At 48.2% G+C, this 27952-nt stretch overlaps 1 protein-coding gene across 1 annotated transcript; it reads right to left on the reverse strand.

The window, feature by feature from the left end:
• Positions 1-576: 576 nt before the first annotated feature.
• On the reverse strand, positions 577-27837 carry HID1 (HID1 domain containing). Its single transcript, XM_054278802.1, has 19 exons — positions 27635-27837; positions 20455-20604; positions 17979-18149; positions 15215-15328; positions 13501-13607; positions 12916-13032; positions 11965-12187; positions 11508-11564; positions 11272-11412; positions 10811-10901; positions 10032-10183; positions 8764-8842; positions 8040-8204; positions 6708-6935; positions 6096-6229; positions 4532-4612; positions 4055-4146; positions 3182-3340; positions 577-2727 (listed from the first exon to the last, which is right to left on the reverse strand). The coding sequence occupies exons 1-19, from the start codon at positions 27698-27700 to the stop codon at positions 2664-2666; spliced, it is 2391 nt and encodes a 796-aa protein (XP_054134777.1). The 5' UTR covers positions 27701-27837; the 3' UTR covers positions 577-2663.
• Between the last annotated feature and the right edge of the window lie 115 nt (positions 27838-27952).

Raw genomic sequence — 27952 nt, forward strand, 5'->3', positions numbered from 1 at the left:
TCCTTCTTTGTAGTGATTGACAGCCTGGGCACAAGGAGAGATGGCACTTTGTGGGCAAACATGACTTGGATTTTATCCAGTTTAATGGATAAAACACTGGTTTAAGTTACTGAGCTTTCACAGAGCAGGTGACTTTGGAATGAACACTGAATACATGACTGAAGACATGATCAGCATGGACAGGAATGAAGCCCACCAGCTCCAACTCTCACCTACAGCCACCACAGATCAGATAAACAGTCAAGGCCCTCCATGTCCTTTCCTAACAGCCCCTAGGGCCAGGGTGCCTGTTTTACAGGTCTCAACTGCACAAAGGTTGTAGCACATGGTTCACTAACTCAGGAGACTTGATCCTGTTTGATCTTTGATGATGCTATAAACACAGAAATGGCCAAACCCACACAATTCAGGCTCATTTCCCAGAGTCAAATCTTCATTTTTGATTATAAAAAAAATTACCACTGCAGAGGAAGCCAGCCCACGGTCCACTAGTGGCACAAAAAAAAAACCTCAACATAAAACAAACAAGATTATAAACCTCCCTCTGCGGAAGGAGAAAAAAAAAGTACCCAAGTGCATGTTTCAGTTATCTTTATCTTTCTGTCCATAAGTAAGCAAAGAGTTTACAGTGCAAGTTGATTTCCACAGAACAAGGATCAGACTCCAAACACCAAGAAACAAACAAAAAGGCTTCCAGAGGAATTCACAAAGAAATAAAGCAGAAAAGAGAGGACGGAAGAGATCATGAGAAGCAGCAGATCCATGGGAGGGAAGAGGCAAAGCACGTGGGACACAGGAGGCCCCATTCCAGCTGTGAGGTGCGAGTGCCATACAATCAGAGTGTGGCCCCACCAAATCACATTCTTATACATGAGATTCTCCAAGTGAAACAGACCCTGTTTACACCTGAACAGAGGTGGGGTCAGGGTGGGAGTAGTGCTGGGTGGCAAAGGGGGTTGGAGGTGGGAGGCAGATGGGGGAATAACCTCTCTCTATTTCACATATTTCTTACCCTTCAGAAAACCATTCTGATTTTATTTCACTTTCTACTGGCCTGGGACTCCATTCTCTCTCAGTGACCAGAGGAGGAAACCACCTGACTGGAGGCCAGTGGGAGCCAGCAGCACACTGCAGCAGCTCTCTGGGAGAGGATGGCCGTGCTGTTACCACCGCAGCTGCGAGGGTTAGGCCAGGGTTACAAGTCACAGAGTGTGTCACACTGTCCCTGTACTTCATGTGACCGACCTGTTTCCATGCAGTGACACCACTGGGCCTAACCTGTGGCAAACAGCTCATGACCAGCAATCCTCCCAAGAGCTTGAATAAAAGAGCACCAAGGATTATGCTTTGATGGAAAGGTCTCAGTTCATGACAGGACCCCTCACATTTCATTGCCTAAAGACCACGTGGGTCTAAGACAGCAGCCCCTCCCAGCAGAACATAACATTTGACTCAAACCTCAAGAGTGTCTCCACTCACCAATGTGTAACCCCACGATGCTAAAGCAAGCCAGCTACAGCAGATCTCCCACCAGTTTCCATTCTGGCTTCCCAAACTTTACACATGCTTGGGACCCAATACATTCAAGATCCAATAACTTGGTCAATAAGCAAAATGCCCTGAAGAATTCAACTTTGCCTCAGCACTCTCCACTCCCTACTGACATGGAGATGCTTTTCCTCCTACAACTTCCAAATTCCTCCTACAACTTCCCTGAGTGGCTCCCTCAAACCCTTGCCTTAGCAGTAGTGTGCAAAAGACCGTTCTGCTCCCTGCATTGCATCAGCCTGCCAGGCAAAGATGGAAGGATATGGTTCCTTTCAAATCCAGGTGACGGTGTCCTTTCAGCCAGTGGGAGAAAACTTAAAAGAGTTTAAGTCAGGTCTCTTCTCCTTGCCCTCACTGAGCCAGTCCCTTCCTCCCTGTGTGCTCACATGGATTAAAAAGGGCTTTTAAAAGTAAGACAGGCTCCTTTGCAACAGTCCACCATGAAGGACAGGCTGCTGGGCTTGGAAGCCAAGGAAAAACTTCTGACCCACACCAACAAAACTTCTCAAGCAGCTTTCCAGGAAAGGACTAGAGAGATTCAGAACTGAGACACAAAGTTCTCCTTCAACATCATTTAGGTGGGAAAGACTTCCCTATATGCAACAGAGACACCAGGGAGACACCTGCAGCCAGAAGGGGTGCCTTGGAAACTTTATGGAGCTACATGGAAGTAACTGCAGTTTCCAAACCCTGTCTCCTGCAGGAATAGCAGCTTCTCCCTTTGCACCTAATTTACAGCTAGTCTTTTTCAATTAAATGCTGACTCTGACCAGGGCAAGGACAGGGTCAGATTGGTTTCCAAACCACATCCAGAAGCAAAAGAGTAACAGAGGAGCTAAGAACAGTCTTGATTTCTAGTGCAACCACAACAATGGACAATCCCTTAGATATCTTTTACTCAAGGTTCGTGGTGAAAGGTGAGGGAAGAGAAGTGAGCTGGGGGGAGGGATGCCCAAGCAGGTCCCGATTAAAGCTTTAAATGACAGGGAGGTAAATGAAGTGATTGTCCTTTTGGTCTCTCAGCTGGACGTGAAATGCAGGAATAGCTGTGATGAAGCAGCACACCACAGTCCTTAGATCCAGTGTATTTCTCTCAGTAGAGGTAAGTGTTCTCTTCAGACCCGTTGAATTTCAAACAGCTTAACATCTGTGTCATACCAGATGGGGGGATCCACATTCCTGAGACAGAAAGACAAGAGCCACTTTACTCCCTGAGGCCAGTTACATAGAATTCAAATCTCACAGCCATGATTACAGGAGCTGGCTGCCCAGCGGTGCCTTCAGCTTTGCATAAAAGGAAATCACTGGTTGAGAGACAACACACCTTACAGGGATGACAGTATCTACAACATCCCACAAAGCCAGAGCTTTGCATAAAATCTCTGCACCAGACCCTCTGGGCAGTTTTTCTATTCCCTGCTGCTGCCAGTTCCTAAACAAGCAGCACTCCCAGAATAACCCCCTTCATGTCACCCACTCAAAGTTTAGGAGCAGCTGATACACCCAAGGGAAAAACATCTTCCTATCCTGTAAATATGAGATAAGCCAGGGCTGGCTGAGGGCATGCAATTATCTCTGTAGGCCTCCCAAAAGTCTGGAAAAGACCAAGCCAGGCTGCACCCAGCTGCTTTACCTCAAATAAATAACTCCCCACATGTAGGTGCGGAACCACATGGCAGTGCCCGAGTTGGCCTGGTACTTGCGGATGAGGATGGGGTGAGGCACTGGCAGCAGCCCCACCAAGGTGCCATGCTGCAGGAACTTGAGGATCTCTGACTCATCCGTGAGACCCCTGCCAAGACACAGACCAGGAGCATCCTTAGCATGTCCCACAGACACCTCCAAAAGTGCTGCAGCATGAAGGACCAGCCTAAACAAACACAGACACTGAGCTGTGGCCCAGGAGAACACACCCCCTCTGTCGCAGACATTTTTTCACAGAAATCCTTTTCTTTGGGATTTGTGCATCTTCTGGGAAGCAAAAGCCCCAGAAGAAGAATGTAAACAATTGTTATCAGCTGCTGTGACATGCAATAGGATGCACCTTTGATTGGTTCATGTTCCATGTTTTTAATTAAGGGCCAATCACAGGAGCAAGCTGGGGACAGAGTCTCTGGACACAGAACTTTGTTATAGATTCTATTCTATTCTTAGCTTAGCAAGCCTCTGCAACTTCTCTTATTATTCTTTTTAGTATAGTCATAATGTATTATATATCATATATCAATAAATCCAGCCTTCTGATCATCAAACAAGATTCTCATCCTTCTCTCACCATGGAGACCTCCTCAGGTCGCTGCAATACCCCTCTCCTCTGGAAACACAGTGGAGAAGGGATCAGACAAACAAGATGTTTGGCAAGCCAAGTAACAACTCTACTGAGCCCAGGATGCTTTCAATTAAACTTTACAAGGTTTCCCTTTGAGGCCCTCCAAATTCAAACTCTGCCAACCTCACATTGCTCTTTAAACACCACACAGCCCTTCCTTTCCAAAAATCTCCTTACTTGTCAATGCAGATCTTCTCCACCTGAGGGACCAGCACCTGTAAGAGCCGCATGATTGTCTGCAGGGGGAGCTTTGACTTCCAAGACATCACCTGTAGGTAGGAAAACAGCAGGGAAATCAGTACACTGCATTAGCAGGTTTTTACAGCTGTCTCCACAATCTCTGCAACAAATGAAGTTTACAATAATCACAAAGCTGGTGGGTGAACTGAGTGCATAGGAGCAATACAATAAATCCTGGAGCACTAGAATTATGAGGCACCCAATAACACCAGTGGGACATTGGTTTGAAACAGGTAAATAAAATATTTCTTTGAAAATGTCAGTAAAATGAAGTTCTGGAGCTTTGACCTCAAGTGTCTGTGAGGAAATGCTGCTCTTGGAAAGCCTCTGATGGCAGGGAAGGGGCAGGGTGTGTGAGGCATTTCTGCCACAACTCTTTCTCATTATTTATTTCCTGTGTCCAGATGCCCTTACCCAGTCAGGAGTTGGAGTCCACTGTCCACTGGAGGATGCACTGGAGAGACGCCTTCGATCCCTCCGGGAATGTGATGCCTCCTATCAATAAACATTATTTTTAACAAATAAAAGCAAACAAATGCTAATCACACTTAAGAGTAAGAAATCAATTTTCTGCTGATATTCCCCCAGACTTTCTAGACCACTACTGGGAAAGACAGCTCAGCCTGTCTCTAGAACATGTCAAACCCACCCAACCTTCATTCACCAAACCCATGTGCTCTCACCCAGAGAGTGGCAATATTTGATGAAGCTGCAGGACCCTGTGGAAGGTCACAGCTCCAGTCACCACTGTTGACACTGCTGGAACAATCCACAGTGACAGAGTTAAAACAGCACTGACAAGAGACTGTTCAGAGGGATGCTTTTCTCTTTTGGCACAGAGATGATATAGCTAACAGCCACAGATTTTTCAGCCTCTGTCTACTGAGTATCTCTGGGATTCTTTAGGTCCATTCTGGAATATCTTAAAGAGCATTTTTCCAAGGGGAGGCTCCCAGCAACTCCTATCTAATAACTCTTGCCTCTTGAGGAATGACACACTCAACTTGGCTTTCCATATTCATGGTGGGAAGGAGGGAAGGAAATAACCCTCTAAAATCACTGTGAATCTCTGCACAAGGTGAAAACAGAGAGGCTTTTTCCTTTAGCAATGCTCCCTGACCACTCACTGCTACAGCATAGAGCTGACTTTTCTACAAAACAAATGGGCACAGCACTTCCTTCCAACAGCCACCCTGCAGCTCCACACAAATAAACTCATCCACTCATTACCTTCTCAACCAGAAACAGGCAGCTTGGGCTAGAGCTGTGCCAGTGCTTTTCCAGCTGGGGAACAGTTTGAGCCAGCTGCTGGACACAGATGGAAAGACCCATGATTGTGTTTCATGGGCTGCTGGAAGAAGAAAACCTTCCACAAGTTCTCAGTCAAGATCTCATTTAATGACAACATAATTAATTGTGTGCTTAAGATGTCTTGCTAGCCACGGGCTTCACCTGGTACCAGGCAAGGCCAGGAAGGGTAAGAAAATTGGTCCTGGAGTATTTGGGGTTTCTGTACATTCCAATTTATTCAAGGCCACTCTGAGGGCAGCACCTCAGCCTAGCCTTCATGGGAACACATTGGGAACACAGCACCAGCGAGTTAAAAGATTCTGGTAGAGCTCTCCATCCCAAGGGAGATGAAAAAGAAGCAGCAGTAAGAACCTGAGTTGGAAACATCAGGATCAGGAGGTCTCATGGACATCCTCTGGCAATTCTGCACTCACTGCTCTGTCATAGTCTTTGTGTTGGAGAAAGCTCACTCAAGTGCCCCAGCTCTTGTGTCATAGCATAAACATGAAACACCCAAGATGATGCAACAGCCCTTCTGGACCACGTTGTGTCCCAGCACCCTGCACGTGTGCACGCTGCCTTTAATGCGATGCCCTTCTTCAATGGGCCAACACACCTCTTCTTCTAACCCCTCATTTTTGTTCACTTCACACCTAGACCTTCCCTGCACACCAGCATCCAGCCTTACCCCACTCCAGGACTCCCCATCACTCAGGGCTGCAGGTGGGTTTCCCTCTGGGGACAGCTGGGAAGCCTCAGGCTCCAGCGAACGCATGGTCCCATCCTCTGACACCTGGGACTTCTCTGTGAGCTTGTCAATCCCTGTGTTCAAAAGAAGAAAAGCTCAGAAACACAAGTTAATTAAATAGGTTCAAAAGCTCTTCTCTGCCCCACCATGCACAGATATCCTGTGTCTCGCCTGATATTGGAAAAGCTCCCCTTTCAACAAGAGAAGCAAGATTTAGCTTTGATTTCACAACCCCAAAGGAATTTTTCTCTATGAAAATGCTGCCTGAGAAGGAGGAGGAACACAGGTTCACAGGGATAGAGTTAACCTGAGGCAACAGGTCAAGATTAGGACAAATGGTCTTATGGACACTAAGTCTGAGAGGACAGAAACTCAAGGCAGTTTGTTTGTGATCAGCTTGGGCCAACTGATCTGAAACTCAGACTGAAAGGCAGTTAAGTTATTCACAAATGTAAACTCTTAATCTCTCCACACCCAGTGAAAGGGTGAGTCCACACCATATCCCACAGAGAAAACAAACCTCTCCTGTCCCGAAGGTAAACTAAAGCTCACCTGGAGTAGCCACCAGACTGGCCTTCAGCGTCCCTGGCTCAGCAGGGGCAGCAGGCCGTGAGCCCTCCATGGAGACCCCGTCCTGGGAGTTGGTGCGAGAAATGGGCTCGGGGGTTTTCTTCCTGCGCTGCAGCCCCTTCTGGATGGCCTGCGCGTCCGTGGGCAGGTTGGCCAGCTGGTGAAACACGTTCCGCTTGCGGATCACGGCGTAGACCAAATTGGAGTTCCCTGGGAATCACAGCAACAAAACGAGCAGAGAAGTAGGGCTCAAAGAGCTCTGCCGACCCAGCACAGCTCGCTGCCTACACAAAGCCTGACTGCTCCCACCCACAAAGGCAGTGGCACAGGAAAGAAAGAGCAGAGCTCAATATCCTCTTATCCATTACAAAGCAGTACAGAAAATTCAGTGAAATCCTTCCTAGGCCGGAAAGCTGGCAAGAAATGGTTTGGTGAGGGATATTCAAACAGCTGAGAAGAAAAAGGACAGTTTAAACCGCATATTAGCATCTATTTTAGAAGAAAAGGTTACTAGCCAAGGTTCAACATTCCTCCATCTTCAAAAGAACTCACAAAACAAATCAGGGCATTTAATCTGAAACACAGGCTTGAAATAGCAAAGCCAAAAGGTCAGAATTCTTACTGCCTGCAAGATGGTACAGAACGGAATGAAACCATCCTCTAATATAAAACACAAATTACACTCACAAAGGCTGCTTTTGGATTTGGCAATTGCCACATGCAAGATTCCTATCAGGGAAGCAGAATGGCCATTCCTGATAAGCAAATTTAAAGCAAAACACTTAATTTTGACCAGGTTTAGGGACCTTACTTTATTATTTATTAGGCAAAAGACTGTTATGCTATTAACAGGGAAAGCATAAGGCATTTCCTGGAAAGTAGCAAATATCAGAACTTTCTTTGGATTAGGTGGTTTGGTATTAAGCCCCCAGAGATTTGTCAAAGCAGAACTGAGAGGCACTTGAAAATTGTTTTGTCTATCACCTACATTGCTGAGCAACACGAGCAGTTTCACAGCAATATCCAGCCAGTCACAACTTATGAGTTACACTCACTTTTTGTTTCTTTTCCTCTCTGTGCATCTCACCTTCTGCAGGAGGGCTGAGGTTATGCTGATAATTAGCTACCATCTTATTTTGTTCTAACCAAATCTGCCTGGGCCAGGACCCAATGGTGATTATCTACTAACCCAACTATATAGCTCATTTCTACACTTCTCACCTCCTCTCATCTCCTTGGACTTCCTCTGAACTTCCATCTGACATTCTCTTGGACTAAACTAGTGCAAACCCACTAAATAAAGCAGTCTGTTACCATCAAACTGGTACTGAATGATGTTGTTGAAAACTTCCAGCAAGAAGAAAACAAGATGGTGGTTCTGGACAGCAGAGAATAGGAACCAGGTGGTGGAAAAAGCCTCCAAGAGATGCAGTAACTTGTTAGCAGCCACCATGGAGAGAGACTTCAGGTATGGAGACACTGTGGGAGGCAAAGCAAATGAAAACTAGGGAAAGAACCAAGGTGTATATATTCTCAAAAATACACCACTAAAAATGTTGCTTTTATGACCTTCCCACCCTTGCACAAATGGTTCCACAGAAACATTTCCAAATACAAAGCAAATGAAACAGAGATATTGCCTGGTAAAATGAGGCATTGCTGCTTTTAGAGGATTTTGTTTAGGCTTACACTAGTAACACCATCTCTGCTGTGGCTCCTGAAAAGCTTCACAGCTGGAGCCACCTGGGCACTCACTAAGTCCAAGGGAAGCACCACCAGTGTGAGGAGGTGGCACTCCCTGCTGGAAAGGGACAGTACTGCCAACTACCCTCACCAGGCCTGCTGGCAAATGTCCTGTTGCCTCCCCAAGGGAGCTCCAGGACTCTGCTGTCCCTCCTTCTGCCCCAGCTGACCATGCAGGCAGATCTTATCTGCACTGGCCAGTGCCCTCCAGCAGCAGGGGAGCACAGAGAGGGGCACAGGGAGAGGGCAGTGAGAGCACTGTGAGCTGTGGTTTCTCCCCCCACACAGTGCTCACCGTTCACAACGATGGTGAGCAGGCAGTCGAAGAGGGGCTGCAGCCGCTGGTGCCCGCTGGTGATGATCTTGTGAAAGACCTGTGGAAGGAAGGAGCTCTTGAGCAAGGCAGCACCTTACTGAAAGCACCCTCTCAACCAAAACCAGTGCCACCCCCACACTAATCGCTTCCTGACACCATTCCTACCTAGGCAGGGCCCTGCACACTCCACAATTACACAGGTGGGGAAGGCTGCTCTCACTGCAGACTCGTGCTCCAGGAGTACAAGCTTTCATTTACAAGGAATCCTTTGGGAATGTGATTAGAGCCCTATAACACTGCAAACAGAAACTGACTGTGAGCTGTTCAACAATGTTCAGGCAGCCTGGGACAAAACTAAACCACCAGGAAGTAAGAGACACCTTCACCTCCAATAGACTTTGACTCTGAACCCTTATAGCTGCTTGAAATGCCACAGAACTAATGATTTTACACCTGATTTTAGTGCAGACTTCTAACTCAAATCTTTGTCCTATTTTTAATTATATCCTCAGACACGGAAAGATTCAAGTGCCTTCTAACCAGTTCAGGCATTCGCAATCTTGGCCTTCCCACCTTTAGCTGGCATGTCTGTAGAGAAGTCCTAAGCATAATTAAAACAAAGAGATGATCTGAGATTAATGGAATGCAAGAGCAAAACACATAGCATCAAGAGCAGTTATGGTGAGCAGGTTTCTTCCTGCTCCTTTTAATAGGAATCTCCTCTTGGAGATTTTTCAGAAGCTGCTGAGAGCTTCTTCTCTGGCAAATGAGAACATGACAGAAGGGAAGCACCTGAGGCTTGTATTGCAAACCACACAGCTGCTCATAGGCAGTGTTGTGGGCTGACTGAAAGGTCAATGAAACTTGCAGCTACCCAAAGCTGTAGAGCTGAGCTTGGTATCACTGTTGTCCCCATTGACAGATGTGCTCCACACACCTCTGTCTACCTGGGACAGGGCCAGATCTCCTGCCCTCCCTACCAGCAGAGCAGAGGGCATGCACTCACCCCCTCATGACAGCAGTGCAGCACCATGAGGAGTCCTGTTCTTTGGGATCATTTAATGCAGATGGAATTACACCTCATGCATATGCACCCTGGCAGATACATCACCTCAGGTTAACAGTGTGCATCCCACACACTTCCTAGCTATTCAGTGGGCTTCCAGTTTAGGGAGGGCGAGTATATTAAAGGTGGACAATGATTTGTGGAGCTAGGAGGGTTCAAGGAGTGCTGGAGCTGTACTCACTATGATGAGCAGGTCAGCATGTGTCCCTGTGAAGACAGGGATGTCCATAGGCACTCGTACAGAATACGGCTTGTTCAGTCGCACCCCAAAGTTACGCTCCCCACTGAGGAGCAGCAGGATAAAGACCCCAATGTGCATCAAGCCCACTCGTGCTGCAAGGAGAAAAAACAACAGAAAAATATGTCACAGAGGGGGCAGTGAGGAGAGAGGAGAAACACTATGGGACTGATAAAAAACTGCACAGACTAAACCATCCTGATAAGGGACATCCCACACAGTGCTCCCTTCATTGTCAGCACCAGTGTCCTTCCCAAGCACATCTGTGTTAAGTCTTATCAGTGTTAAGTCTTGGATGGTTTTCTTCATTATGTTCTTAATGTAAACCTTTCATCATAGCAGTGAAGATCTGACTACTTCCCTGCACTACACAATGATGGAGTTATGCCTGATTTACTCCCTACTCTGCTTTAGCAAAGCAGATTAGTCATTTTTCCCTCTTCACTGGATCAGGGACACAATTTTCAATAAGAGGACTCAAAATGTTAACGCATACTAAGGAAGGATTTCCCTTCCCTATATTGCAGGATAGATTGTGTCCTGATTCTAGCCCCCTACAAACATTAAAACCCAATTAACTGGACAACTCCACTCCATGTCTGTAGAAGGTCAGGAACATGCATTCAAAATGCTGTCAACTGGTAGGGAGGAAGCATCTCAAAAACATTCTAGCTCAACTGTCAAGCACAAATTGTTCCAAATATTGAAAATAACCAACTTACACTGGTCTGCTCTGGCATCATTGAGAAAATACAAGATTGGGACAAGAATGTCCAGAACATCGCTGCTCTTCAGCACAAAGAAAAGGAATTTCTGGAAGAAAAGGGAGTATTTCAGACAATCATAAGTATATACCCTGCACCATCCACAGGACTCAGGACAGTCAGTCCCTCAAGAACATTAAAAAGGCTGGTGTATGCACTACCTCATCAACACCAGTGTTATTTGTAGAGTTATGATAATACCTGTTGCACAACCTGCTTCCAGCACAGACCTTCAGGAGCTGCAGCCCCTCTCCCAGGCTGTCTCTACAGCCAGACCCCCAGACCTGCATCAGGGGCTGATGACTACAGCATCCCAGAGCCACTCCCAACTTCCAACCACAGCCCTTCACCAGGGCTTGCTCCAGCCAGAGTCACAACAGCCAAGCTGGGGTGAAGCTCAGCAAGAAGCAGATCCACACCTTGTTGAAGTCACAGAGTTTCCAGAAGAGGACAAGGAGTTCCTGATGGAATTGTATCTTCTTGGCAGAGTTTGGCAGGTAGGTCTGGACCAGCGGGTTTGATAACAAGCGAGCCACTCCTTTCAGGATGAACTGGAAATCCTGCCAACAGATCAGGAAAGAGACTGTGGTGGGCCCAGGGCTAATGCAATCAGCATGAAAGCAGACAGGGAACAGTGCAGGAGGGAACACTTTACCTCCTCCCGGTGTATCCTTGAGAGGTAATTCACAAACAGATTGTCTGGTCCAGGAGGCTGCATTCAAAGAAAAGGAGGGAAATGCTTACTGGCAAGGTATATTCAGGAAGTTGAAGTATAACCACCAAGGTTTCTCACTTCAACTTTCTGCTCTGAGTAATTCAGCTTTAAATGCAAAGAGACAGAGCACTGCATGGAATAGTCATGGGCTTTTCACTTACATGCTCCTGATTTAAGTCAGTGATCAAAATCTAGTCATGTATTTTGATCTGTATAGGTCTTTAGTGACCACAGGACTGAAGCAGGATTGGAATAGAGAGAGCAGACTCCAAAGGGAGTAGCAGTGCTACTCAACAAGCAGTGCTGGGTCCTACAGCTCAACGTTCAATACAAGCTGGTGTGAGAGGACCCCAGTGAGTTCAGGAGAGCAGCAAACACAGATTCCAGTATCACTCACATCCACATCATCCATGGCTGTGCCAGTGGTTGTGCCATCCACGGTGGGACTTGAACTGGTGGAGCTGTCATAGTCCAAGGTGACAATCAGCACCTGGGCCGCCTCCTCCACCAGGGGCTCACGGTAGTCAGAGAACAGCAGGTGATTGTAAGGGATCCCATAACCCACGGGGTCGTAGGCACAGACGACGTTCAGGAGCGAGGTGAAGAGTGGGAGTGCATGTCTGAGGAGGAGAAAATGTTCTCAGAAGGCAGCAGCAGGAAACAAAAGGCACTGCCTTGGAGAGAGACAGGCATTTCTCTCCCCAGGAGCCTGGGGCCATGAAAAAACACAATCATTTCCTCTAACCTGTGACAGCAGTCCATGGCTGAGCAGCTCAAACCCAAGAGCCAAGACTCCAGCTCCCAGCTGGGCTCCTGGACTACAGCTGAGAGGGGAGGGGAGGTGAAAAAGGCCACGTGGGCTCCCAGAGGAAACATGTGCAAAATGTGAAAACGGGAAAGGACCTCAAAGCTCTCTAGCCTCTGGAAAGACAAAACTATATTTCTTCAGCCCCTAGCCGGGTTTGTACTCCCCTAGGGTGAGTGAGTATCACCGGAGGAGCTGAAGTCCCAGAGGTCCAATTTCACTAGAGGGCGGCATTCATCCGCCACCAACACCACACCCCCTGCCCAAGGGAACAGCAGGGAACGGGACCTGCCATTTCCCACAGGGCAGCGATCAGTCCTGCAGCAAACTCCAGTGGGCACCGTGCTCAGACTCTGCTGAGGAACTCTCTTCACTAAGCAGAAATACTAATAGAGTGCACATGAGCCAGGGACAAAGTAAAAGAACAGCCCCTGGATGTTGGAGGTAACAAGTCCTACGGTTACCCATTACCAAAACACTCCATGGAATGGATTTGAAGATATTTCTCCCCCTGGCACCCAGGCCCCTGCCCTTTACCCTCACCTGTTCTCTGTAGAGCAGAAAAACTGTACCCAGGGGTTGGTGTTGCTGCTGTCTGAGGAGGGAGGCAGGTACATGGCCTCAGAGAAACAGGTCAGCAGCAGCTTCAGCAGCTCTGTCCTGGAAGGAGAAGTAAAGGCCTGGAGCCATTCACGAGCAGGGACTGGGCACAGGAGGCACAATCACCACAACAACACACAAGGAAGGCTCAGTCCTGTCCAGAAAGTCCTTCTGAGGGAGAGCTAAGCCCATTTAATTTCCTAAGCCATACTGCTGTCACAGAGCTAAACAGAATCACTGCCTTACAAAAAAGAAATCCAGTACAGAGCTCCTTGGCATTTCCAGAACAGCAGTGTTTACCCAGTTCCTGCTGCAGACAGTCTGACTCCCACCCTACATTACAAAAAGCTACTCAAAAGGTCAGGTGGCTTTTTTTCTGTGTTGTCAATCCTGTTACCTTGGAAAGGAGCAAGCAGAAAGCTCCTTGGGAATCATGGATACTCGAGGAGGCAAAGAGAGCTCATCTCCCCCAGATCTCCCTTTCCTGAGCCCAGTTTCTTTCCATTTGGCCTTAGCAGAAGCTCTTACCTATTCAAGTCATGGATGTAGTTGGGCTGTGGAGAATGAGCAAAGCCCACTCCTGCCTCCCAGATGTACTCACAGCTGTCAATGGAGTGGATATCTTCTGCTGTGTCCTGTGGGAGAAATAAGAGGTTGAAGGACAGAAGGCAGGAGCCAGAATTGGCAACAATGGTGCATCCAAGGCAGTTCAGCCCCTCTTTCTAGAAAAAAACAGCAGAGAAGCACCCAGACAATTGAACTGTACAAAAGCTCCCTCCCAGGTCTGAAAAAGTAGGTGCTGATGTCTTCAAAGAGCTCAGCCTTTGCAAGCAAGGGACAAAACACAGAGATAAAAGTACTGTGCATGATGGAAGGAGCCCACATTTCCAGCCATAATTTTAGGGCTGACTTCAGTGGGAATATGGGTCAGTCCTGTGTCTCCTTTGCCCACTGTCTCACAGTTCTTCCTCTTTGTGGTGCTGGTACTTCAGCCAACATCCACCACAACCTGTATCTCTGGGGCCACATGCTGCTCTGCCATGAACAGAAGATGGTGGCACCCATCCCTCTGCTCTTAAGCTGCAGTCAGACCAAGCCCAGAGAGAAAAAGTCAGCTCAGCAAAGACTACAGAGGCTGCAGGCAGCAGAAGGGCAGCCAGCAGCAAGGAACATAAATCACTCACAGTCTCAGTGTCTAATTCCAGTTGCCCAGAATCCTGAAAAACCAGTCTGGCTGTTGCCAAGGGAAAAATCACAGGTGCAAGTGGTGGGGGGAGGCTCTCCCAGGAAAATCCACTGTCACCCTGACTTGTGCAATCCATCCCAGGTGACAGCACTGGACAGGAAGTCCATCTGTTTCAGCACCACTTACTCGTAGCACATGGGTAGCTCTGATCCAGCCTTACCCCTTCAGCCCCAGGTGACAGATTTCAACTCTCTACTACTCAGAAACCCCAAGCAATCAATTTAGTACTCAGATTTGTCACAGAATTTTGCAGCCATCAAGCACCCCATGGTTTAGCATGCTCATTTTTAGTTTGCGTCAGATCTATCCCAAAAAGGAGAACTGTTTTTTTTTGTTTATAGACTGAACCTACAAAAAACATGAGAGTCACTTGCAGGGAAAAAGGAGGGAGATGCACCACAATCTGTTCTCTGTTCTTAGCACACCTGGTAGAAGATCCCTGCTTCAGGAAACTCCTTGAGGTACAGACAGTCACCACAAGGATCAGAACATATTTAAATGTCTCTGCTGCCACGATACAAAGAGGGAGAAGAGGTGGAAAGACACAACAGAGGCCATCTACTCATTCAGATCACAGCACATGTGAGCAGACAAACAGCTGCTTCCTGCCCCAGAATGCACCAAACTGCCAGAGAGGGGAACAAGGTGCTAAAGGTCTCTGCTCTGCTGGCAACAACAGAAGAGCAATTGTTTGCCAGCATAACCACCTTTTCCTGAGGGGTAAACTGTAGTCTGGGGGTAGTTGCCAGCCACTCCATTTGAGACTCAATCACACTGCAACAATCCCCAGAACATCTGTCTTAGAAGCCACGAACACCATACCATGAACCCAAAATGATGATCAATATCACTCACTGTAGGGTCAAGCTCAGCAAATCTGTATTTTCCTGCCTGCAGGCTTGCAGGAAGCTGCTGCTGGGTTTCCCAGGGTCCCACCCCACCATGCAGCTAATCTGCCTCTATGCAGATAATCTCATGATTCAACTTCCAACTCACCACCGTGCTCCTCCGGTGGCTCTGCACAGTGAAGTCAGGGCAAAAGAGCAGGTCTGTGACAGCGAGGAGCAAGGACTCAGCCAGTGGCCGGGCATTTTCATCATCTTCATCTCCCTGAAGTGACAAACACGAGAGCACTGTCAGTTCAGGGTGAGCAAAGAGCACACACTAACACCAATATGTCACAGCACAAGAAGACACACTCCCCAAAAACACATAGGGAGACAAGACATTACACAGGAACAGGAGGGAACAAAAGAACAAAGGAACAAAAACCCAGATGGTACAGGAAAGAAATTTGCCCCTGGAAGGTGCTGACTGAACAGGAACGAGCTCTTTAATGACAGCAAACTGAGCAGACAAAGGCCTGGAGATGTCAGGGAAAAAGAAGAGTAGCACTGGGTACACCTTGGCAGGTGGCTTGGCTTATTGGATACAAAAGGGAAGAGAAGCATTGACAGCGGAGAGGGTTTCACATTTATGAAGGAGGGTGATTTGGATGGTGCATGGAGACAGCAATAGGGAGAAGCCAATCAGCAGCAATAAGGTAAAAAACCCCTCAAAGTTCTTTCTGCATGGGCTGCCCAAAACTGGAGGTTACAGAACAGGGTGAGGCTGTGTGCATCAGGCCAGGGGCTGTCCCAGCCTGCCACAGCAGAGTGAGCAGAGAGGATTGTGCCATCTCCAGCATTCAAAGCAATCTCTCCAAGCACGCATGGCTACTCCTCTGCAGCTGTTGCCACGGGAAACCTTGCCAGATCCTGCCTGTCAAAGAGCATCCTGCCTGGGAGGCCTTCCCACCACACACCGGTGCTGGAGGGAAAGGCAGAGAGCAGGAATGGCAGGAGCTTATCTACCTCAGCCAGGCCTCTGTCAGCCTGAGCACAACACACAGCTCTTCAATCACAGCAGGCAGCCATGGAGATAATGGTCTGTGTGGCTCTGAATCCATCTTGGTGACAGCAGGGAGGATACCACAAACAGAGCCCGGATGTAGGAACAGGCACAGCGAGGATGGATGGAGCCAGCAAAGATGCTTTGACTTCTGCTCCCAGTCAGAGGTGAAATGACAACCATCAGGGTCCAAGGGGATTTCTTTTCCAAGAGTGATCTTTACTAACAGTATATAGACTGCCAGAAAAAATGTCCCTGCAGGCTGCAGGTATCACCACATCCAAAATGGTGACACACAACAAACCAGTAGATCTGAACACAATACAGACTCCCACAGAGGAGGGAGGAGCCATAGCTCCAGGAAGCTCTGCCATCCATCACCCCATCATGAAGCAGGTGAAGCATAATCACAGAGATATTTACTAAGTGTCCAGGCATACCATCATCTTCAGTTGCCAGACAGAAACCAGCCACTAGACAGCAAAGCTGTTGCCCCAGATTGGATGTGGTTCCAGCTTCCCTAACATCTCAGGGATGTATTTGTTATCCCAGCCTTACATGTTGAATGCACATGGTTAAAGGACTGAGCCACCCAACCACAACAGCTCCACCCACACTCCAGAGGGTTCCCCAACACAGCACACGTGGACTGGGCTGGATCACCTTGGGGTGACTCCACCACTCTGAGGCTGAGAAACTCTTTTCTAGGTGCTGAAAAAAGTGGAAAAACAGGAATAACAGCAGCCTGGCTGGATCAGAGCACCAGGCACCCCTGTATGTTCCTTCCCAAAACATTGTTAAGCCTCACCAGCGCTCCCTGGCCCCTGCAGGGATGAAAGGACTGACAACCACCACCCTCCCAATCGCACAAATCACAACGCAGGACTAGCAAAGACTTCCCTTTTCATCACCTAGAACTTCCTTTTGATGTGCCCTCAGGCAAACCAGATTAGAGGTGACAGGCAGAGACAGCAAAAGGTGCCAGTTTATACTGTACCAACCACTGCCAACCCTTCATAACTGTCCCCAAAGACACTGCACTGCACTTAGGAGAACCACATACCTCAGTACAGCCACACTGACCCGCAGATCAGAAACTCACAGGAGAGGGCTCTCTCTGCACAGAGCAGCTGCTGAGGGAGCAAGCAGGCAAATACATACTCCTGGTATAATTCAGCTGTGCTCTCAGTGCTGCTATTCCTCCTATTTGCAGAAGAACCTAAAGCACTTTCACCCTGCTCCTTTGAGAGATGAGAAAGAGCACTATTGTGCTTGCTGTCCAGACAAAGAAATGTGGGGAGGCTGAAATACTCCCCAGGGTTATGCACTTCACTGACAGAGCCAGAAATGCAACCACTCTTTAACCACTCTTGCTCAGCTATGGGCTTCATCTCCCAGGTTAGGCCCCTGGCTAAAACTGTATCAGCTCATGGGCAGGGTATTGAGTCGTGGTGCCAAGAGCTTCTCTGGCACCATTCACTTTAAATGTGACATTGTAAAGTCAGCACAAACAACACCCTGTTGCATTTTGATTTGAAACTTAAATCAACTGTAATAAATGGAACAAGGACATTTCAGTCTAAGAAAATCATACAGCCTTCACTACAGCTCTCATATTCACTAAGAGTCATACCTCCAGTTGTACTGGAGAAGCCTTTCCTCACATATCAGTGCTCTCCTACAGCTACACACACAAATGAAACATCCAGAAGATGCAGCAAGAACCAAAGGATGGGAAAGAATTTAGAAAGTGCCACCTAATTTCTGACCACATAGAAATAATGAGAATAAAACTAAATACACACAGTGTCTCCTCACTGCAGCCTCCCCATCACCCTCCAGAAGGAAGAATAAGTGACAAGAGACAGACCTCTCCTCGGCCAGCCCCAGGGACAGTTGACCAGAAGAAACCCCTCCAGTCTGGGTCCTCAAAGATGTAAGGCAGGATACGGGTGAGGAGTCGACAGCAGTTCAAGACAATTTGTCTTTCCTTCTCCGTGTGGCAGCCACTCTCTGCTCCCTGCACCAGCTTCTCCACAGCCTGAAGGAAACAAAACCAAGGAAGGCAGCATTAGCCTGGGCACAAGTTAGCAAGAGCTAGGCAGGTCTGTCCTGCTAGTGATACCCTCACACAGATTTATAAGCAGTTCCTGGGAGTCCATTTGCTCTCAGCTTAATGGCACAGTGGCTGTTTGAAACTGTAAAAAACAGGGTTAATGATTTTAAACAGACCTTCTTGAATTTATGCTGTTCCACTGCAAGAGACCTCAAATGCCAGGGCTAATCCATGCAGCACATGTGTGGTGCCACGTGAGACAGACAGCCAAAGCACCAGAAGGCTCCTTCCAGCACTGCTCCATGACACCATGCACTGAAAAGGGCAGATGAGATTAATCAGCTGCAGCAAGAACATGAGATGCAGGCAGGAAGGAGCAAGGCAGCAGCACTGTGCTGCACGGAGGGAGGCGCTGGCAGAAACACAGAGTCTGACAGTTCTGTCTGTGTGATTACAGCAGGCACCTCTCCTGACTCAGGAGCTGGCAGCTAAGCTGCTGCCTGTGTTATGTGTAGGGATGCAGCCCCCAGCAGCACCTGCCAAGGCCCTGCTGCAGAAGAGGGTGGTAGCCCAGGTTTCCCCACTGCCCCTGTGAACAGGACTGCTGCTCTGAAAAGAGCTTCTGGGCTGAGACCCTGCAGCCCATCCAGTGGCTGCTGCAACTGCCAGTGGAGGGTCCCTGGGCTTTTCAGAATAGATGAGGGTCTCACCAGGCAGCAACTACAGCCACAGGAGGCAGTGACAGGAGGTTTTACCCACAGACAGAAAAAAGCAGTCTCTTCCCTCCACGACTGCCCCCACTTGCTCTTAGTCCCTGATCCCAAGGGGAAACAGAGGGGAAATGAAAGCCAAAACATTTAACAAGGATTCACCTTGCTGCTTTTTAATTCATGAGGTCATGTGTCCCTGCTTATTTTCATGGCAGACTGCCTGGGTCAGTGACTCTGCCCGCCTGCGTCACTGCATTAATGGGTATTTAAGTGCTGTTTGTCCCAGCCTGTCACACACTAACTGAGCTGAACCATTTCTTCAGGCACACTTATACTGTACAGCCTGAATCTCCCACCATGACTGTAAATGACATTTCTTCACAAACACACAGCATTGCTAAGTCCAGTGGCACATTGTCAGGGCTCTCAGACTGGCAAAAGCACTGCTAGAGTGGGCTCTATGACACTGATACCCCAAGATCTACAGCTCATGCATAAACAGTCCTGCAGTGACAAGGCCTCCCAACACACCTGTTTCCAGTAGGCAGAAGAGATTGTATTTTATTCCTGGTTTTGGAAGAAAGAAGACATAGAGTCAAAGGGGTTACAGATCTTCTAAACCCTTCTCAACTCCCAAATAGTTCATTGCCAGAAGCCAATACTAGGGGAAAAACACTGCAGTTTTCCTCATGTTCATATTTTTTCTCAAGTATCCTCTACATGTATCTGTCTACAATTCACAGTCAGAGGTACCTTCACTATGATTCAGTAAATCTCATTCACATATTGTAGAGGAGGAAAGAAAAACAGGAAGGCATTACTTAAAACTGGAAAGGGAAGGGATTACTTAAAACTGGAAAAGTGCCATTCCAAATGTTTTAAACTACAAATTCAAGGCTACTCTTGGCATGGCTCAAATCAGGAGCATTGTTAACACCTGCACTTTCCCAGGCAGAGTAAGTCTCAGGCTGCTGTTCACCAGCTTGACAATTTGCCAAACCTGGCAGGGTAGGAAATGCTGTTCAATGTCCCTGTGCTCCATACAAGGACGTGATAACACCAGAAGCAGCATCAGGAATGTTCTGATATCCCAGCAGAACGAAGAAAAGTCTTAAGATTTTCCTCAAACTTTATCCAGGCAGGGGATAAAGTTGCGCAGTGACAGTCTGCACATCCCTCTGCGATCTCTCAGCTTGAAGCCAGAGTGGTGCATGGTGAGGTACAATTAGGTGCAGACAAGGAAGAGGATGTTTCAGCCTCAGCACAAATATGCAGCCTTTCTACAAAGTCCCCTGAGCAAGAAGCAGTTTATAGATATAGAGCAGGTAAGACCCAAGAGGACAGAGTGAAACACAGGAAGGGGACAAGAAGAAAAAGGCTCCAAACTGATCAAACACCAGCTATGGTCTGTCCTAACCTGTGAGAGGAACATTGAGGAACCCTCAGGAGGAGACAGGGACAAAAAGCAAGCACATTCTGTGGTACAAGGTGCCTGTTATCCCTTGGAAACCACAGTGCTGTTGATCCAGGGACACCCCTGCCTATCACAGCACCACAGAATAAAACAGCACCAAACTTACCTTGTAACACAAAGTTGCCAAATTTGAAGGCGATTCTTCTCTCACTGCTCGGATCTCTGCAGCTGGTACAAGAGCAAAGACATCCTGCACTGAAGTGGCTGTGTCTGCCCAGAACTGGTCCCAAAAGGCATTATCTGTAGCCTCCACAGGCTGTGGAGAGACAAATGTGGTTATAGATGTGGAACTACCATTCCATACGATCCAATCATCAGCAATTATGCCTGGCTTGGGGATGGGATGAGGCAAGAAGAGGTTCAGTAAAACATACTAGCATTGGTTTTATATGTCAGCCTCTGTTTCCAGGGCTTTGGATGATTTATCTCCCAAATTGAACATTCCTGCAGACATACAGGAGGCTTCATGTTTGTCTGCAACTGCTGCCAGTAATCCAAGGTGTTCAGCACTGCACATGGGCCAGGCTGTCCTTGTGCACTCTGCCACCTTCAGAGCAAGTCAAGGAAGCCCTGAGTGTGCATTGGAATTACTTCTGTTGTAATCAAAATCTCGAGGAAGTAATCAGGGACATCTCATTAGGGCACAAACAGAGCCATGGAACTGACAGACACACCTCAAAGCACTTACAGATAAAATGCAATTGATCTTTCTGGATCAAATATTTATAGAGAACTGGACTCAGTGCAGCTGGTCGCTGCCAAGGCTTTGTTCTTAAAAAGCACTAAGTGTGCCATTCAAAGAGGAGATGGAAGGAGGAGACCAAAGAAAATCCATTTCAAACCTGTGGTCTCAGAAGCTCAGCCCCCAGCCCAGCCCTGGGAAAACACCTCTTTCCACTACATTTTCTGCTAATACTTGCCAAGAGATGGGCACTGCCCAAACACAGCTGCAAGTGCCCATCCCACCCCAGGGTCGAGCTACAGGGGCAGGATAAATACATGGCTGTTTGTGACAAGCAGTGTGAAAGAGATGGACCCATGATTGCATTCAGAAGAGGAAAATGTGAGCTGTCCCAGGAGTTTCACCAGCCATGGTGTGGGCATGCTGGGCAGGTCAGAAGAGCTGCTCACCTGAGCACCCCCAGCCCTTGGCTTGGGCCCAGGAGGAGCCTCCTGCCTGCCACCAGCACCAGCTCCAAAGCAAACAGCGCTCGCTGAGGGCAATAATCAGCACCACTGGGTGGGTCTTGCATGTCAGATATGAAAGGGGCAGAAATATGACTGTGTGTTTAATTGAAACAACTCCTGCCCACTCTCAGATGTGTGGTAGAAGGCAGAAAATTTGTCCAGCTCTATGCTGTGTCTAAACGCAGCTCAGATGCCACTTAGGGGAGAACAGGCCATTCCCAACTCTGACACAGGGAAGTGCTGCACTGCCCTGTTTGCTGTCACCTCCCGAAGTAACAGCCCCAGCCCACAGGCATGTGATGTGTCACCACCACCGCAGGCCAAAAAGTGAGAGGGGCCAGCTACCTCAGACTGGTACAGCAGGTTATTGCCCTGCAGCTCTTTGCCTTAATGCTTCAGTGCTGCTGGTCCCAGTCCTTCCAGTCATGCAATGAACCAGCCCAAACGACCCCCCAGTCTTTAAAAACAAAACCAGAAAAAAACTCTTGTGTGTTCAGACATCTTATTAAAGTCAGCCCTAGTGTTGAAAACCCAATTTTTTTCACCTGGACACCAAAGCAAGATCCCACCAAACCTCTTCCCAAGGGAAGAGCAGGTTTTCCCAAATGGCTCAAGATCACAGGTCCTCAGAGGGATCAGTAGGAACAATCCGATCCAATATTCACAGCCTGACTTTCAGCTGAACATGTGAAAGAGCTGAGCTCTCTGTAACCTGGGCATGAAAATCTTAAATGGAATGGATATTTTGCACATCTCGTCTCTAATCGTACTCCTCAAAAAGAGCCAAGTATTTGGAAATCTGATCTGTGTGCTGCATGACATACCCCACAAATCCTACACCCCATTTCAAACCACACACCACAACCTCATGTAGAACTGCCACATGTACATCCTGGCTGCCTGCCACAGCCACTCCCACTGACAACAGCAAGCAGCAATTGCTGCTAATTGGGCATCATGCATAAATAATGCCTTCACTCTCATCTAGAGGGGGAGCAGAAAACCATTTCCCTCCAGCAGACACTGATCCCTTTACCTCCCACTAGCCTGAGGCCTCCTCAGAGGTGGAACACAGCCTCTGTTTTACAGATGGCAGCCCAACACGGATTGAGGAACTCTGACTGCAGTACCCTGGAGCAGGGAAGCACAAGGGGCAATTCCCTGAATGCAACGTTGGATGTACAGCAGCATTCCTGTCTCTGCTGCCATCTTGGCAACCAGATTACCCTAAAACACCAATAGCTTGCATTTTTAATAGTTGCAGCAAGTCAGCTCTTCATCAACAGATGGTATCCCATGTACAATCCTGGGACATGGATTCAGCACTGAGTCACTCACATCCCCACTGCCCCCTGTTTTAATTACAGCCTGGCATCATGAAGCTACTCAATCCACATAATATTCATCTCCTTGATAGAACATTACTGGCTGTTTTTAAGCTGATTGTTTTCTGCATGCAGCATCTCTGGGGATCTAGAGAAATATCCGTTTCTTCACTAAGCTCACCCAACAGACTGTATCCAGCCTCACAGAGGAGAGAAATACAGACCTAGATCAGCCTTGTTCACCAGCCAGGGAGATCTTCATTTGGAAATGTCAAGATTTAGGTACAAGTGTTGGTACAGCACACACTGCAGTCACAAATCCCAGAACACTCCTAGCCTTGACAATGCTTCAGCCAGAGAGCTCACGAGGAGCTAAATCCTCAGCACAGGTAAGAAATAGCCTAATGTTCCTCCAGCACAGTGCAGACAACCAGCTCTGCACCAGCAGAGCAATGAGGGTAAGAACTGAGGGATCAGTAGCTTGACTCTACTCTGGAAACACAACTGGCACATCTGGAGAGCAAAGGATCTTCCTGACCCACACACATCTCATGGCAGAGGCTGCTGAAGGTACAGAACTGACTGGCAGAGAGATTCTGATGCCCAAGCCAAGCTCCACACCACAAGGGTGAGGTAACTGTAGAGCCCAGTGCTGCTGAGGACGCAGTGGGCAGATCTGAGGTGATGTGACAGAGCGGGCCAGGAGGGAGACTTTTGCCTTCAATTAAGACCTCTCACCTGCACGCTGGCCAAACAAAGGTAAAACCAGTCATTCAGGACACCTCCATTCTTTGTTTTCTACTAGTTGTGTTTTCTTTGTTTTCTACTGTAAATGTTGTGTTTCTTTGAAGCACACCACACACATGCTGCAGAAGTTAGGAAAGGAAGATGCTCGGTTTCCCAGCCTCATGCCAGTTTCTGAGCAGAGAATCACAGCCTGAGCAGGCAATCCCCCGACAAACAGGATACCTCACAGGAAACAGGAAAACAGAGAGGGCCTGGCCATGTCCTAAAAACAGGAAAAGCTCCCAAGGCACAGTCTCGCTTATTTGTTACTGTCCTCAACCTGACACCAGCACCACCTTCACTTTCTCTTTTAGACACAGCTCCTCACAAACTCCAGCAGAGAGAGTGTGTGTGTGTGTGTGTGTGTGTGTGTTTGTACCTCCTCCCAACCAAGAGCTCTCTGCACTTATGACTTAAATCAAATGTCCATTCCTAACAATTCCTCCAGGCCCCCATGGAGGACTGTCCTAGAACTAATTCTAAGATTGCTGCAGATCATCAGCAGAGAACCAAGGGACAAGCAGCCACTAGCCTTGCTCAGTGTGTTCTCTTTTTGCTCCTTGCCAGCATGCCAACTAAGCACCCCACCAGCCATGGCAGCAATCCTTTGGAGCAGGGGCTTTCCAGGCAGCACTGCACAAGCTCAGGTGATCTGTTACAGCAGTTGATTCTTTCCACCCCAGATGTGGCAGAACTGTGGTGTGGAATCACCATTCATGCAGCACCTGATTGAGCTTTAGATCAGGTAACGCTGCAGGGCCAGGGATTAGTTTGAGGCAATTCACACACCTTTGTACCACCTGTTTGTGCAAAAGGAAAGCCTCTGGACAGACTTATTCTAAATATGAATAACTAGTAAGATTTTATCCCTTCAGCCAAGGACAGCACCTCTACACAGGCTTCAGAACAATAATAATTTTTTTTCTATAGGATCTTTGCAGTCAGCAGTGCAGAATCAATGAGACTTCAAGTCTACCACCAGTTCTGTGCTCTCTGCAACACAGCAGAGACAGTGTTGCAAAGGAAACCGGAACATGGGATTTGTAGAAGTCTGGCAGGGAAAGACCAGGACAAAAGTCAGCTGTGTCAAGTGTTAGTTACAGCTTTGCTTTTGATCAACCTGAGACTCTTGGACAGCTGAGTCAAGCTTCAACACTGAAAGAAATGGTCTGCCAGGGACCAGCCTTTCTCCAAGCACAAGTTGTGCTTTTATCAGACTCAAGCTAACAGCCCATTGTACTCCTGGATTTCCACACCACGGAAAAGGAAAGGACTGGGGTTTGTCCCTCATGTTTGAGTCCTCCTGTCTCTTTAAAAGCAGAGGCATAGCTCCCATTAAAATCTAACAAGCTGATACACAAGATCAAAATTGCTTATCTTCTGGCTGGTTGCTGGCAGGAACCCCAACTGATTGGGAAAAGAAAAGGTGGTTCCCCAGCATTTAAAGCTCCCAGACCTGCAATTGGCCAGCCCTGATGAACTGTCATATCCACAATCCACGTTCCCTTCAGCTGTTAAATAGGCAGCCCTTTTATGGGCAGTTTGGGAGGGCTCACACATTCTCTATTATGAAGCACATCTGTTTTATTATCAAAGGGATGGGCCTACCAGTATAATGTGTGCAGAGTAATGTAATATATACATATCTTATAAAAAGCCTAAAGACCATTTCTCCATGTGTGACTATAAATATACATCTGTAGCATAAGTTAATTTCTTCCTTCTGGTAATACTGCCGTTTTTAATCACTGAAATAATTCTGAAGTGATTTTCCTTTTTTAATACTCTTACACCTTTACAGTTTCTCTCTTTGGCAGTTAAAAAATCAATTAAGTCAATTCCATTTGTGTCCACACTTGGTTCCACTTTCAAGTTCTGGGCTCCACATGTGCTGTAAGCATTCAAGTATTATGTTCCTTACAGATTTATTTAACTTTTTTTAAATGCTCACATGGGAACAGTCATTTTTTAATTAAGAAAAGCCTGGAGATTACAAAAACTTATTTTTAAGAAAAAATTAACTTCTGTGCCAACTCTAAACCTTCACCAATGAGTGAACAGTGACTTTAGCTCAACCACTTCTTCCCAACAGAGCCTTAGGAAGACCTCACAGTGCATTCTGAGCTCAGAGTTTCACGTTACAGATGATTTGGCGAAAATCTCTTTGTCCAGCTCCCTAATGTCAGAGGAGAAGGCTGCAAAACAGGAGACAGGCTGCTGAGAAGCAAAGCATGTTGTGAACCACTAGCTTGGAAAGATTTGGCTCTGTCCATTACTGCAGCCTGGTTTTGGATCCAGGATCTCATGGACCAGGAGGCTTTGCTGCTGGTAAGAGATCAGAAGGCTCCAGGAGCGCCCAGTCATGCGTTCTGCACAAGCAAACACCGGTGCCCTTCTACAGAATGTAAATATGGGAGCGCCAACACCCCACCCTTTTCCACATGCAGTCAGTCTCACCTAGATCACAGAGACGTGAAATGAATCCAGCCAAGATTGAAGCTTTAGCTCCTTCCTTTTCATTCGGGGCCCCAGTGAACCTTCTTCCCTTACACAGGTCGATAAACCAGGGGAGGGGAGTGCTCTTGCCTGGGCTGCTGATCCAAGGGATTGCCTCACAGGATTTTCTTTGTGAACAGCAGACTGGGCAGAGCCCTGTAGGCCTGATTTACCACCCCCCAACCTCACTTTATAAGCACATTTCTCCATGAAGGAAGGACAGCCCAAAGCTAAGGATACTCTGAACTATTTGGAATGCAGGAGAGACTTTGGAAGAACGCCTTAAAACATTAATTCTCCCACTTCTCTCTTTACCTACATTTACAGCTAGTAGTTTTTAAGAATATATTCACAAAAGCCATTCTTTAGCAATGCAGATAAATGTGATACTGCTTTAGAAAGCATAAACATGTTTTTTTCCAGTCTCTTTCACAGTCTTATCCATCTATAATTCAATTTCCCACTAGTAGCCTCTGCCTCTTGAGTTTTCAGAGATTTTCTCCTACCACCCTTTACTCCTTTGCATCCATACCCTTTTCATGTGAATTCATTCCCCATCATTAACTATCTTTCTGCCATGACCCCCACGTTTTCTTAGCAGCTGCCTTACTTCTAAAGGTGGATCATAACAGCTGTTCTCCATTGCAGCTCAGAAGAACACAAGACGTGACTTCTCAATAGAGCAAAATCCCTCTGCTCCTTAGACAGAAGGACAGGCTACTAATTTTCTGCCAGTGTGCTGCTGCTGCTACTGGGCACTCCACTTAAAACAAAAATTAAGCAAGCTCCCAGGACAGGCACAACATATGTTAGACCTCTAGACAGTGACCCTCCCTTCACACAGCCCTCACTTTCACTTAACTCCTTCTCCACCTCAGCCTGCAGAAATCAAGCGTTAATTCACAAGTCAGAGATGGAAACCTCAGCTGCCAACAGCACAGCTGCTCAACAGCCCCTTCCATCAGCTATTACCTAAAAACAGGGCAAGGTTCTCCACCCATTATGCGCGGGGGTGGGAGAAAGGATCCAGAAAAGGGAGCAGTGGCAAACCGTGTGATGTAAACCCGCAAGCGGAATACATCAGGAGCTGTGGACATCCCTTATGACAGCAGCGTCTGCTCTGTTAGCACAAGACGCTGTTCAGCAAGGCACAAGATGTCACCAGAGGCGGTGACAGGGCCCGGCCACGTCTGGCAGCTGCCCCCGGCCGGGGCCCCTCCACAGACCGGTGAAACGGCGACGGGCGCAGCCTGCCCTGAGCCCCACGGCCCCGGCCTTCGGGCACGGCCTCGCTGGGAGAGCCTGGCCAGGGCCGGCCGGGACTGCAGCCGCGGCCCCGCGGGTCCCCGAGCCCCGGCCCCACACGCAGGGACCGCGCAGAGCAGCGCCGGGAGTGTCTCGGGCAGGGCCGGGTGTGAGGGGCTCCTCAGGGCGGCGGTTCCCAGGATGGCGCGGCCCCCCTCGCCCCCCGCCCGAGATGGCGGCCCTCACCTGGGTCTTGGTGGTGAGCTGGATCACCGCCTTCCTGAAGTTGAGCTTGGAGTCGGCGCTGCCCATGGTGCGGCCCGGCTGTGGGCAGGGCCGGGCAGGGCTGTCCCCTCACGCCGCCGCTCCCCGGGCCGCCGTTGACGCCATCCCCGTCCCCGCACCGGCGGCTCCCGCTGCCTCCCTCCCTCCTCCTGTCAAATCGGGGCTCGCCGGTCCCGGCCCTCCCCCGCCTCCTCCCGCATCCCTCCCTCCCTCCTCCCGAGGCTCCTCCTCCGCCAGCTCTCCATCCCTACATCCCGCCCCGCCGCCTCCCCTCTTCTC

This window comes from Melozone crissalis, unplaced genomic scaffold (genome assembly GCF_028551555.1).
Source record: "Melozone crissalis strain CALT ecotype California unplaced genomic scaffold, PUWL_Pcris_2 ptg000026l_1, whole genome shotgun sequence".
NCBI lineage: Eukaryota > Metazoa > Chordata > Aves > Passeriformes > Passerellidae > Melozone > Melozone crissalis.

What these genes read in the sequence shown, in the direction of transcription:
- HID1 (XM_054278802.1), bottom strand. Translation starts at nt 27,700, where the DNA reads ATGGGCAGCGCCGACTCCAAGCTCAACTTCAGGAAGGCGGTGATCCAG. An exon ending in CAGCCATGGATGATGTGGAT is followed by an intron (nt 11,565 to 11,964) that starts GTGAGTGATACT and finishes CTTTGAATGCAG; the next exon opens with CCTCCTGGACCAGACAATCT. An exon ending in TGATGCCAGAGCAGACCAGT is followed by an intron (nt 10,184 to 10,810) that starts GTAAGTTGGTTA and finishes TTCTCCTTGCAG; the next exon opens with CACGAGTGGGCTTGATGCAC.